Here is a 12,734-nt window from a genome sequence, read left to right on the forward strand (position 1 = left end):
CTGTGAGGGGTCGGATACGGAAGCATTGCCCCCCTCCCCCCCCATCCCGCAGTGATATCGCTGCAGGCACAGTCTCCAGAGCCATAGCTTTTTTGTTGTTTTTTCAGCCGCGGCTCTGAAGACAGCGAGTCGTGTCTGTATTTTCCTATTCTCGTCCTGCGTTGTGAAATATTGGCGAAAGTGACAGTGCTAGAAAATGTAGCCAATTTTCAGAAATTGGCAGTATATAAAGGGTCATGGGATCTGAGTACGGGCCATGTGACCTGTAAATTGACTTTTAAAGCTTGGCAATTATTTTTTTTGAGAGAATTATGATTCTTTTTAATGGGCAGATTTCACTTGGTTTGCAAACTTAAGTGTAAATGTTGCACATCTTTACAAAAGAAGTGATATAGTGAATGAAAACAAAACTTAAGGTGGCAGCTGGCCCAGACACAGAGAGGTCTGTTATTGATTTAAAGAGGTGCTAACCTAAGATAACACATTGTTCATGATCACAGTAATATGCATCTTCAAAGCTCACTAATGTCAGGACAACTGCTGTTTTCGGTCAGAAAGGCCATTGATGTTAGGGCTAGTGAGATGCAAAATAGATATTCCCCCTTACAACGCATATCCACAGAAGTCCGATACACTTATGCAGGGACTTAACCTGATAGCAGTTAAGTCATACCTGAAGGTGGCGTTACACCTATCTAGACCCTGAAATATGGGTTTAGAGAGAGAGAGCGCGAGCGAGAGATCGGCCATTATTTCTACATATAATTTGTTTTTAGATATGAGTACACCAAGACAAATTTCCCTAGCCAATTCCAGTCTGGGTTTCATCCCAAACACTCCACCGTAACTACCCTGCTAAAAGTTTGCAATGAAATCCAGTGTGGAATGGAACGGGGACAACTCACTGGTGCAGTATTCCTAGATTTTGCAAAGGCTTTTGACACAGTTTATCATGTTATCCTGCTTAACAAACTCCAGAGCTCTGGAATAGGGAAACATGCTTTAAACTGGTTTCAGTCCTACATATCAGGAAGATCCCAACATGTGTCCATCTCAGGCTCTAACTCGAACCCCCTGGATATCACCTGTGGTGTCCCGCAAGGCTCTGTTCTGGGGCCCCTACTCTTCTCAGTGTTCATTAATGATCTTCCCACAGCTTGTAAGGAAGCCTCAATACACATGTATGCAGATGACACAATCCTATATGCACACAGCCATAGCCTCTCTGACCTTCAACACATACTTCAGTATGACTTTTTGAGATTCGAAAACTGGATTTCCCAAAACAAACTGTTTTTAAACACTGACAAGACTGTAACAATGGTATTTGGGACCAAGACTAAATTAGTAAAGCTTCCAGTGACTGAGCTCCTGATTAGAACCAACGCTAACACCACCCTAACACCTGTCACTAGTTTTAAATACCTGGGCATATGGTTTGACTCCCACTTAACATTCGGGATGCACATTGATACCCTGACAACCAAGACCTATGCCAAACTAGGGGTACTTAACAGGAACAAATCCTCCCTAAGTCTCCTGGTCAGAAAGCGTATTGCACAGCAGATGCTAATGCCAATTATTGACTATGGAGACATAGTATATGGCTCGGCTCCTCAAACCCACCTTAGCAAACTTGACACCCTCTACAATTCAATTTGTCGTTTTGTTCTCCAATGCAACTACAACACACATCACTGCGAAATGCTCAAAGAACTAGATTGGTCATCACTCGAGTCTAGGCGCAAAGTTCACCTTTCCTGTCTCACCCTCAAATACTTTCTGGGCAAGCTACCCAGCTACCTGAACAAGCTCCTCACCCCTACCACATGCAGCACCTATCACCTGAGATCAGACTCCAAAAGACTATTCATGGTCCCAAGGCTCAACAAAGTATCCGGACGTTCCTCCTTCTCTCTCCTTCCGTTCTCTCTCCGTGACGTCACTTCCGGTCACGCTCGATTGTGACGAAGCTGCTAAGCCAGCGAAACACGCAGAGTTGAACCTGCAGCAGCCTGAGACATCATCCAGCATCCCCCCTGCCACCCGGCGATTTTACCATCTCGATCGAGCGCGACCGGAAGTGACATCACGGAGCGACCGGAAGTGACGCGACGCTATCTCGGGAGCAGGGCTGGTGACACGAAAGAGCTGCGCATCGATTTTGTTATGTGTATATGCACATTGTGCCTAATGTAAGTGCAATGATTGTTGCTTTGATAAACACTTAACTGGTACATGCATTGTTGCACTAAGTGTGTTATCTTTTCACACCGAGGGAATGTGTTGCTGATTCCTGATACCATCTACTGACTGGGTCTACATTGTTGTATCCATTGCCTATACTTCACTGGGAAAGTGTGAGTCCTCAATTGTGAATTGCTTTTCCAGTACTTAAATTGTTTAAACACACTACACTATATATTTATATTTTTCTCCCTGTATGTGGTGTTATCTGCGCTCCCCACAGTGATAAAGTAGCCTTGAGACATTAGGCTGCGTCCATACTATGGCAGACCGCTCGGACGTGTCCGCATGCTGAGCGAACAGATTGCCTTAATGCAGTGTCCGCGTACATCCGGCTTACGGGCGTGTGCGCGTGGAGGCAGGAGGGGGCGCGCTATGCGCGAGAAATCAGTTCAAACTGATTTCTCCGCGCGAAAGGGCGGTCACGAGCGGTTCGCCCAATGAGGGTTAACCAGCTCCATGACGTCACTGGGAACGCCCCCTGGAATGCCCCCCACGGTCCGTGTACTATGGCCAGGGAAAGCACCCGCTTTCCCTCAGCCTCCGCGCGTCTCCGCACGGGCTGCGGCACCATGTCCGCAGCCATAGGCAACATGACTGCAGGGCTGGGCTCCCCCCACCTTCCCCCCCAACCCCCTTTTCCTTCTGATGAGGCTGGATTCCTCCCTCCCTTTGGGACAGATGGGGGAGGGGTCGGGGGAAGTTAGTTATACACTGTGCAGGGGCGGAAGATCAGTGTGTGCCTTGCCAGGACAGTTCCTGCCCACCCGTCCCTTTGTTATGCTGTTATACTGTTGATGCTTGTGTAGCCGGGTCCCCCTCTGGGCTTCCCTCGGCTCTCCCTTACCTTCGCTAGCATCGCGGGTGGTGTTGTGGCAGTAGGGAAGGCAACTGGATTGCCGGAGGCTCACTTTGCAGGGCCCCGACATGTTGTTTGTGTGTGCGCATGCGCAGAAGGAAAGGCGTTGCGCGGCGGCCATCTTGCTCCACCTCGCGCAAGAGTCAGGACAGCGGTGGCCATTACACTCAGGGCTCCGCAAGGGAACTACAGCTCCCATCAGCCCCAGGGGCTGTTAGTCAGGTGACGCCCCTCAGCCAATAGGGTTGCTAGGATCGCGGCAGTGAGATAGATACATTTGGCGGGCTGAGAGGGACCACGCCAGTCGGAGTCAGGACAGAGGAGGGGACGGTAGGGTCTGAGTGTCCCTTCTACCGAAGACCACCCAATGCAGAGGCGGATACCATCGCGAACGGTAATGTCGCTGGATCAGCGGATCCCCATTGTTAAGTTGGCCGCACCGAGTACTGGAGTACTCGGCAGGTACCTCAAAAAGTGCACCAACAACTTACGGGGTAGCGCTGCTCCCAACACTTTTGCGTGGGCCCGGACATTGGGGAAAATACATCAGGATATTGGTGCCTAGCGCCTAATGTACTTTGGGGACACTCATTGGTGGTACTGAATTGGGGTTGTTATACTGTGTGGTACAGGGTACTGTTGATAGTGCATAGTAACGGTTATTATATATACAGACGTGTGTGTATTACTGGTATTGTTCCAGGGAGGGCCTTATCCTGCTGCGTCAGGATCCCTTTCAGGTGGAGGCGCTGCACCGAGGTGGATATCCAATCACCCCAGGCTCCAAGTGGCGGAGGCTCCGGCCTTCTGTGAGCTAACAGGTAAAGGCAGTACCGTAGTCTCTTTGGTAAGGGGGAAAGAGGGCTACACTTGTATTTTTTTTTTCAATTGAGATAGAGATATATGAAAAGAAGAAGAAAATACTTGGGAGGCCTATGCTAGGAGCCTTCATAACTGACTTATCAAGGCTTTTTAGCTGTTATCGGTCAAAAAATAGCTACGGCAATTCAGAAAGCCTCGATAAGTGGGCGGCAAAAGCATTAATCGCCATTTTTGGCTCGCGTCCAAAACACATCGCCAGGTGAGCCGCGATAAGCCCCTTATCGGCAGGTTTTGAGATTCGTGCAATATCGAGGCTATAGAATGGCATTTCCTCCCAAATTCCTCTAGCCAGAAAATGTTGGCGTGAAGCTGGTGAGAAGCTGCCGAGAAGGCGGTGAGACAGGGACTTAGAAACAAAAATGCTTTTTATTATGCTTTGGTTGCATAACTTCTCAGTGAGTGTTTATTCATGCCATTATACATAGCGTTTAACTTTAACCATATTTTCATGACGTATCACTAAACATTCAAGGGTGTAAAGTTCCCACCTTTATTGAGAGGCAGATGCCTGACTAACAAACTGAGTAACACTTTTATTAAACCACCACTAATTCATTCTAAATGCGTTCTTTGTCCTAATGGTAGAGAATGTTGCAAATGTTTCCTTACATACACTGCAGATCCCATATTAGTTAAACAATAGGTAATATATGACCAATATTCGAAAAAAGTGTTCCCCAGAGCTATATCACAAATAGTTACTACGTTAGTACGTTAGTATATCTATCAAAAACAAGTGCCGTAAAAATAATTCTTATTATATTTATGCTCTTCTATAAACAGATCATTCTGGTACAAAGATAAATAGGGATGGAGGAATTATTATTGTTTTTTTAACTCCTATCTGGTGTAATTTAAAGATTTGTTTAGATCACCAGAATATATCACACACTTTACTAAATTAGAATATATGTTATGTTATTGTCCCATCCCAGTTATATTCCAATACAGCCATTATTATCAAACATCATCGCTCATCTAGGTACTGTAACATGCCAAAGAAATGTTTTTGTTCAGACCCTTGGGATGGATAGTATTAAGCATATATTCATTGTGACTCCAAGACGAAGCCCTATCTTAGAGGAGGAGATCGCGGTGTAGCTCTTGTGTGTGGTGTTAATAAAGTTGGTTGAAGATCATCCGGGAGCTTCATTGAGTCAGTCATGTGCAGTAGCGCCGAAGTTTCTTCTCTTTCCTGACAATCACAGACGGCAGCACGCAGGAGCATTGGAGGTGAGCTGGTCCCAGACCGGAGAGGCAGTTGAGGTAAGGATTATACATCCCCCCACACCGGTCAACACTGTGGCCACGCTGAGCTCCCTTCCACATAGCTCCATTGACTTTGACACTAAGGTGCAATTGCTGATACACGGAAGCGCAGGACAGGCTTCTGGTAATTGGATACATCTTAAGCTAGCAATATTATGTCCAGCTTGTAGTAATCTTTCTGCGATTCAGAAGCATGCACTCCCCGCAGCTCCATCACAGCACACACTGTCCCCAGCACTGTGGTCTTTTGCTTGTTCGTCCGCACCACCGAGTACAGTAAGTTTTCACCTGTACTGTGTATCTTTAAACGTTGTATCCGGAGATGTGATCACGGTGCTCCACAGCTGATAGGAACTCTCCTGCATTACGTAATTGCCCATAGTTGGATAGAATCCACCCTAAGGAGGGAGACTTGTGTACCACATGTCATAATGATGAGGATGTCCTTCTGTGGATCTGGACCAATTCTGTCCCTACCAGCACTCTCAGGAGCCCCGTGGGGCTGAGGTTGATGTTACAACATGTTGCTACTTTGTAGCAATGTTTAAACAGCATGTGCCTTTATTTTGTGCCTGATGGCAGAGAATTCCCTAGATACTCAGCATTGCTTTAGTCCTCTCACTATACCAATTGACTCTTTGTCACTGATTTCCTTCACATACTCAGTCCGCACTTATTTTAAATTAAGTACATGTGTTTTTTTTTATTTGTTCATGATGTTTATTATGCTTTAATGTGTTTTTAGCTCTTCACAATACTGTGTGGTTGCACTGGGGTTTTAAACAGACTTTTCTGTCTGTATACAGGGGCGCTTCAGAAGCCCAGTGCAAGCTGGTGTTGCTTGTGTTGGTTACAGGGCAACTACAGCAGAGGTGAGCAGCAGCTGTTGAGCCCACTCTTTGTCTTGCACACAGCATTGAGAGGAATGGTATATAAGGTTTTGTATTGTTACAGTTCATTTATCCGGAGAGTCTGTTCTATCTCTCCATCTCAACTATATATAGCACTGTGAAATACAAACACCAAGAAGAAACCTGGAAATTGTCATTTTTTATGTTTTCTGATACGTTGTTTAATTGTTACTATTTTGCCTTGTCAGCTGTTTATATTGTTTTGCTTAAACTGTTTCATACCTGTATTATAAATAGGAATCCATTGGTACAGTTCATTCTTGTAAGGCACAGTGTCGAATTCAGTGCACTGCATCTGCCGTTTTTACTCGATATTCATACATATATATTTAGGCACTGTACCGTGTATGAGTTTCACTGGATGTGCTAAAAACTGAGCTCTGTCTGTGTTTTATGTTCTGTCTCTGATTTTAAATATATATTGCCATGCTCAGTAGCACTCCTCTGTGACACTAATATGCTTATATATATGTTGTGGTTATTTTGGGGGTTCAATAGGAGCTTGTTAGGTGTCCAGTATGTTTTACAATTGTTGTTCAGCTATTCTTGGCTGTTTGGAGGGTGGCAACCTCCTACCTAATTGTAGCTCACCCCCTCCCACATTTAATGGCTAAGGCCTCACTCCATAGCATCTTCCACTCAGGGGAACTTGCTGGCTTGCAGTATGGTTGTGACAACTCTAATACAGAGTGCTTTTCCTGGTAATGTACAGATTATTAAAAGCTTCAATCAGACTTAGAACTTTGCAACTAATATTGACAGATTTACTATAAATCATTCTTCCTGTTACTACACAGGTTATTAAGAATTTATATTAGCGTTAGGGACCCCTGAATTGTGGTCTGCCGTGCAGTTGGCTCAGGGGCTTACAACAATTTTGGCCAAAAATGTTAAACTAAAACACCATTTTACTTGATATTTATACATACTGCACCGACACACTTTATTAGAGCAAATACCCGGTATGTACCTGGCAGATACCTGGAATGCGCCGCTCCTCACCTCTGACAAGCCCCGTTGCATTTGCCTTCCCAGCCTGGGTTCATGCCTGGCTGATGGGCGGCTGATCTGTTAAATGATAATGATTAGGATTTAATAGGCTGCAATGCTTCGCGTGTCTACCAGATGGCATAAATTCATGAATTGTAATGCAGTATATATATATGTACTGTGCAGTATTGCAGCCAACGGGAATAAAATGCTTCAATCCCTGCCGGAAAATAACTCAATGCACTCGGGCAGAAAACAGTCACAAACCTCAATACACCCGGGTATACCCGAATTCGTGGGACTAGCCGAGCTCGAATAAAGTGTGTCGCCAGTGTATATATTTAGGCACTGTACCGTGTATGAGTTTCACTGGATGTGCTAAAAACTGAGCTCTGTCTGTGTTTTATGTTCTGTCTCTGATTTTAAATATATATTTCCATGCTCAGTAGCACTCCTCTGTGACATTAATATGCTTATATATATGTTGTGATTATTTTGGGGGTTCAATAGGAGCTTGTTAGGTGTCCAGTATGTTTTACAATTGTTGTTCAGCTAGTCTTGGCTGTTTGGAGGGTGGCAACCTCCTACCTAATTGTAGCTCACCCCCTCCCACATTTAGTGGTTAAGTTAAGGGCTCACTCCATAGCATCTTCCACTCAGGGGAACTTGCTGGCTTGCAGTATGGTTGTGACAACTCTAATACAGAGTGCTTTTCCTGGTAATGTACAGGTTATTGAAAGCTTCAATCAGACTTAGAACTTTGCAACTAATATTGACAGATTTACTATAAATCATTCTTCCTGTTACTACACAGGTTATTAAGAATTTATATTAGCGTTAGGGACCCCTGAATTGTGGTCTGCCGTGCAGTTGGCTCAGGGGCTTACAACAATTTTGGCCAAAAATGTTAAACTAAAACACCATTTTACTTGATATTTATACATATATATTTAGGCACTGTACCGTGTATGAGTTTCACTGGATGTGCTAAAAACTGAGCTCTGTCTGTGTTTTATGTTCTGTCTCTGATTTTAAATATATATTGCCATGCTCAGTAGCACTCCTCTGTGACACTAATATGCTTATATATATGTTGTGGTTATTTTGGGGGTTCAATAGCAGCTTGTTAGGTGTCCAGTATGTCATTTATCCGGAGAGTCTGTTCTATCTCTCCATCTCAACTATATATAGCACTGTGAAATACAAACACCAAGAAGAAACCTGGAAATTGTCATTTTTTATGTTTTCTGATACGTTGTTTAATTGTTACTATTTTGCCTTGTCCGCTATTTATATTGTTTTGCTTAAACTGTTTCATACCTGTATTATAAATAGGAATCCATTGGTACAGTTCATTTTTGTAAGGCACAGTGTCGAATTCAGTGCACTGCATCTGCCGAAAGGACACCGTGTGCGCAGGGCAGGCATTTGTTCTACATACTCGGTAGCGCTTTCTTTCTCCGGTACAGTACTTCCCTCCAAACTTTGGCCTAAAGAACAAAATAATACAAAAGAATATATATTGTATGATTGCTATTTTTGTTCATTAACAACATTTATAAGCAGAAGGAAAGTGATCAACTTCAAACACACTTGTTTTAAACACTGATATTCATTACCATATCTATGATATATTTCTAGGTGTGCACCCTTGTTTCTCTAAAGTACTAGAAGGCTGAAGTAATATTATCCCGAGGTTACTTATGTACTTACTTATGTCTTGTATATAATGTATACCCTGTACATTTATGTAACTGTATTTGTAACCATGTATTATTTGTCTTAACTCTGTGCCCAGGACATACTTGAAAACGAGAGGTAACTCTCAATGTATCACTTCCTGGTAAAATATTTATATATAAATAAACTTATTGCACTGATTGTGAGCCATGCGGTGTCTCTTACTGGCCCTTCTTATGATGCAATATTTAAGTTTTATTACTTGGAACAAATTCTCACAAAAAAGCAATGAAATTGGACAAGCAATGTGAGCTTGGGACATCTATGGAAATAGGTGGTCTGTCTGGAACACACAACAGCACGACACAGCATGACACACCCTGCTCTCGATTCTTTAGTTACATGGGGGATTATGGTGTCAATGTATCAAGGCAATTTTGGAGAAAAACCCAGGCATTTTAAGACTGCACTTACATACAGCTAAACTCTCTGGTTCTGGATGAACCTGGCCTTGCATACGCATGCTTCCGCTTCACCCAGCTTTTTTCAAGCATTACTGGGTGAACGCATGCCACGGCGGGGCAGAAAAGGACCCACGGCTAGCCGGCGGAGAGCCTCACGGAGCGTCCCTGGAGCACGGGCTGGATACGGAGACTCCATCTGTATTGACATTTTGCCATGTCTGCCCTAGTTTGGGACTTGTGACTTGGGTAGTGTCCGTAAGAGGATATGGGGAGGCGTTACATGGTGCACATATTATGAGATGTATCCCAGTCTGTGTTGCTCTTCAGAATTCTTTTTGCCTTTTATTTGCCCCCCATAATCATTAATATCTGAAGTGGTGCAAGTCTAACATTTTGCATCAGATGTGAGAAACGGTTCTTAAACATGGGGCCGTATTTTTAAACACACCTTTCTCTATATTGATACTTACATCCCCTACGACAAAAAAATAGCATCAAATTTATCAAAGAATAAACACGTAATTGCTTTCTGTGCGATTTTTTCCTTTGACAAATCAGGTGCTATTTTTGGACCCATTTTTGTTACCGGGTGGCCTTGATATAATCCAACTGTGTGCCCACTTTGCCATCCTGCAAATTTTGTTCTAACCAAATGCAGCTCAGAAGTTCTGAAAATGTACACAAATGTAGCATTAAATGAACAAATAATTATATTTCATCATATATAAAATAACACAAATAGGTGTAACATACTGTTATTACAAGAAAAGAATGCAGGGCATATATATCAAGATGATACCAGTAGCTCTCTCATATGGTGCAAATATGTCATATTGTGACAATATGTGCCGGATGCAAATATAATAAATTTATTAGAGTTTCCTACATGTGACTGTAATTTTATGAAGTTAATTCTACCTCAGGCCTACCAGATTTTAATGCCAAAATCAGAAAGGAAAACTGCAGAATTCAGAGAAACAAACAATATAAAACATTAAGAATTGTTTACATTAGAAAAGAGGCATCTAAGGCCGCGCTTATAGTGCCGGCGACGTTGCCCAAAAACATATACTTTGCCGTCGCCACGTGCACTTATAGTGCGCGCGACGGCGACAAAGAGACAGAACGACGGAGCGATGTCGCGGAAACTGGAAGCCGTCAAAATGTGATATTTCAAGGGCTGTCGCATCACGTGACGGCCCTTGAACAAATCAAATTACCGGAATACCGCGAACCCGCCGCCCGGCGAAACATAACTTTTGTCAGTGGCGACAGCGCCGGGTGACGTCACGCTCCGTGTCGCCGTCGCCATCTACGGCGCTATAGGCACGGCCTAAGAGGGGATATGATAACTATATAAAAATATATTCGAGGACAATACAAGCAGCTTTCAAAATAACTATTTCTCCCAAGGGCAGACAAACAACACAGGGTCATACCTTAAGGTTGGAAGAAAGGAGATTTCACCAGCAACAAAGGAAAGGGTTCTGTTGAAATGGACTGGGGGGTTGGGGGTGCTCTGGAGAAGAATTGTTGGCAGTGTTCTGTTTCCATTTTGTCTGTTCTGTTATGTCTCAAGTATCCATTTTGTGTGAAAGAATGTGTATGGCATGAATAAGTTTGGCTGACAGTAGATTTACGACCGTGCCTGTATCTCAACGCCCAGAATTTTAGTAACAAGACATACCTGGTTCCTACTGTATAGAGAGCTGTTTTATTCCAGTTTTAGAAGAAGAGGACGAGAAAACCGAGCACTACTTTCAAGCAGGTAAGTGAAGTCAAGTAGAGAGCATACCCATGGTAGAAAAATTAGAAATTTATTGGATTACCCATTTAAAAAAGCAGCATAATAATGCTCGGTTTTCTTGTCCTCTTCTATGCGCACTTTGGAAATGGAGGCACACTTATACCCCAGGACGAAGGCATTAATTAATCCGGAAACAGCAATCAAATGTGAGTCATTGACTTTTTAAACATACACCATTCATCACTTACCCATATCGATGTTTATATGTGTGGACACTAGAGTGTACTGATTCCTTACAACAGTGTCAGTGGGACAACTACCAGCTAATTCGAATAATCGTGGGATTGTAATTTTTTTTGGTAGGTGCTGCAATATTATCCTGATACCATAGGGGTACTAAATCAGAGGATTATTTCTATATATTATGGGCTAATCAAGCATTTGTGCCTGAGGTTTTAGAGCACCACACAGCTTTTTCAATATTTAATCCAGTTTTAACCAGCATTTAATGACCTGTAAAATGATTGGTTTAGAATAGGGAGTCGTCATTATATTCTGCCTATTAACCTATGTTAGAAAAAGAAAATGATAAGTATATATAAAGTATGTTTGGGCCCTCCCTTGGCAGAGTCTCTGATTGACTTTCGTCTATGATCATACTCTGTTGTACAGGCAATAAACTACTCATTATCTAAGAACTCGTCTTTGCTCTTATCTATGCGAATTTGCAAACAACGACAGTTCTTTACAGTAAGAGTAGTTAAAATGTGGAATTCATTACCCATGGAAACTGTGATGACAGATACAAAAGATATCTTCAAAAAAAGTTGGACATGTTTTTAGAAAGGAAAGGTATACACAAATGTACCAAATAAGTAAACATGGGAAGGATATTGATCCAGGGAGTAATCTTATTGCAAATATTTGAAGTCAGGAAGGAATTTATGTTTCCCTTTATGAGATATCATTGGATGACGTGTTACTGGGTTTCCTCAATTCTCTTAAAAATACAGTATTAAATAAGCAAATACAACATGGCCTGCAAGATTGTACTGGAGCTCCCCTCCCCTTCACCCCAAGTACCCAGAACCCCTGTCATGGAACAAGAACTGCATTTCTGATTCGCCCCCCTCTCTCCTTTGCAGCTTCTGCCTGTCAGTTCTTATTTTCAGCTGCATGGAGTTTGCACACACATACTGTGCCTGTGTGATGTGCAACAATGTTGCAATTCTTGCCTCTGGGCATGTAATCAGTGAACTGCTACTGCAGCCTCTCCAGTCCTCCAAGGTAATGGGCTTTCCCATTTCCCCCCCTGTCCTTGCTGACAGTTAGTGCAGTCTCAATCCACCTTTAGTGTGACCCTTGCCCCTCACTTCCTTTCCACCATCACCTCTGGATGAGTGAGTACCCTACTGTAACTACTGTACTGGTAGGATTACCCTTTTCACCTGTCCTTAACTACAAGGCACCCACAGAGAGACACTATTTAAACATCAACATCTCTACACAAGTGCCTGTCTTTACCCTGCTTTCCCTCAATAAAGTGAAGAAAAGATACATACCTTGTTGTGCTTTGAAAAGAGGGCCGAGTTGAAGCTATCTGGGCTAAATCATCTTACATATGACCCTGGCCTCCAGAATAGTGAAAAAGTTACCGTGGGCCTTACAGACATTTACAGGAGCTG

At 43.1% G+C, this 12,734-nt stretch overlaps 1 protein-coding gene across 1 annotated transcript in view; it reads right to left on the reverse strand.

The window, feature by feature from the left end:
• The window catches only part of ADAMTS12 (ADAM metallopeptidase with thrombospondin type 1 motif 12), a 609,209-nt gene that overhangs the window by 207,240 nt on the left and 389,235 nt on the right, over positions 1-12,734 (reverse strand). The window contains exon 12 of the mRNA XM_075587768.1: positions 8,479-8,648. Within this exon, the coding sequence (XP_075443883.1) occupies positions 8,479-8,648 (170 nt within the window). The remainder of the gene's footprint in view (positions 1-8,478; positions 8,649-12,734) is intronic.

Source organism: Ascaphus truei, chromosome 1 (assembly GCF_040206685.1).
Source record: "Ascaphus truei isolate aAscTru1 chromosome 1, aAscTru1.hap1, whole genome shotgun sequence".
Taxonomy (NCBI): Eukaryota; Metazoa; Chordata; class Amphibia; order Anura; family Ascaphidae; genus Ascaphus; species Ascaphus truei.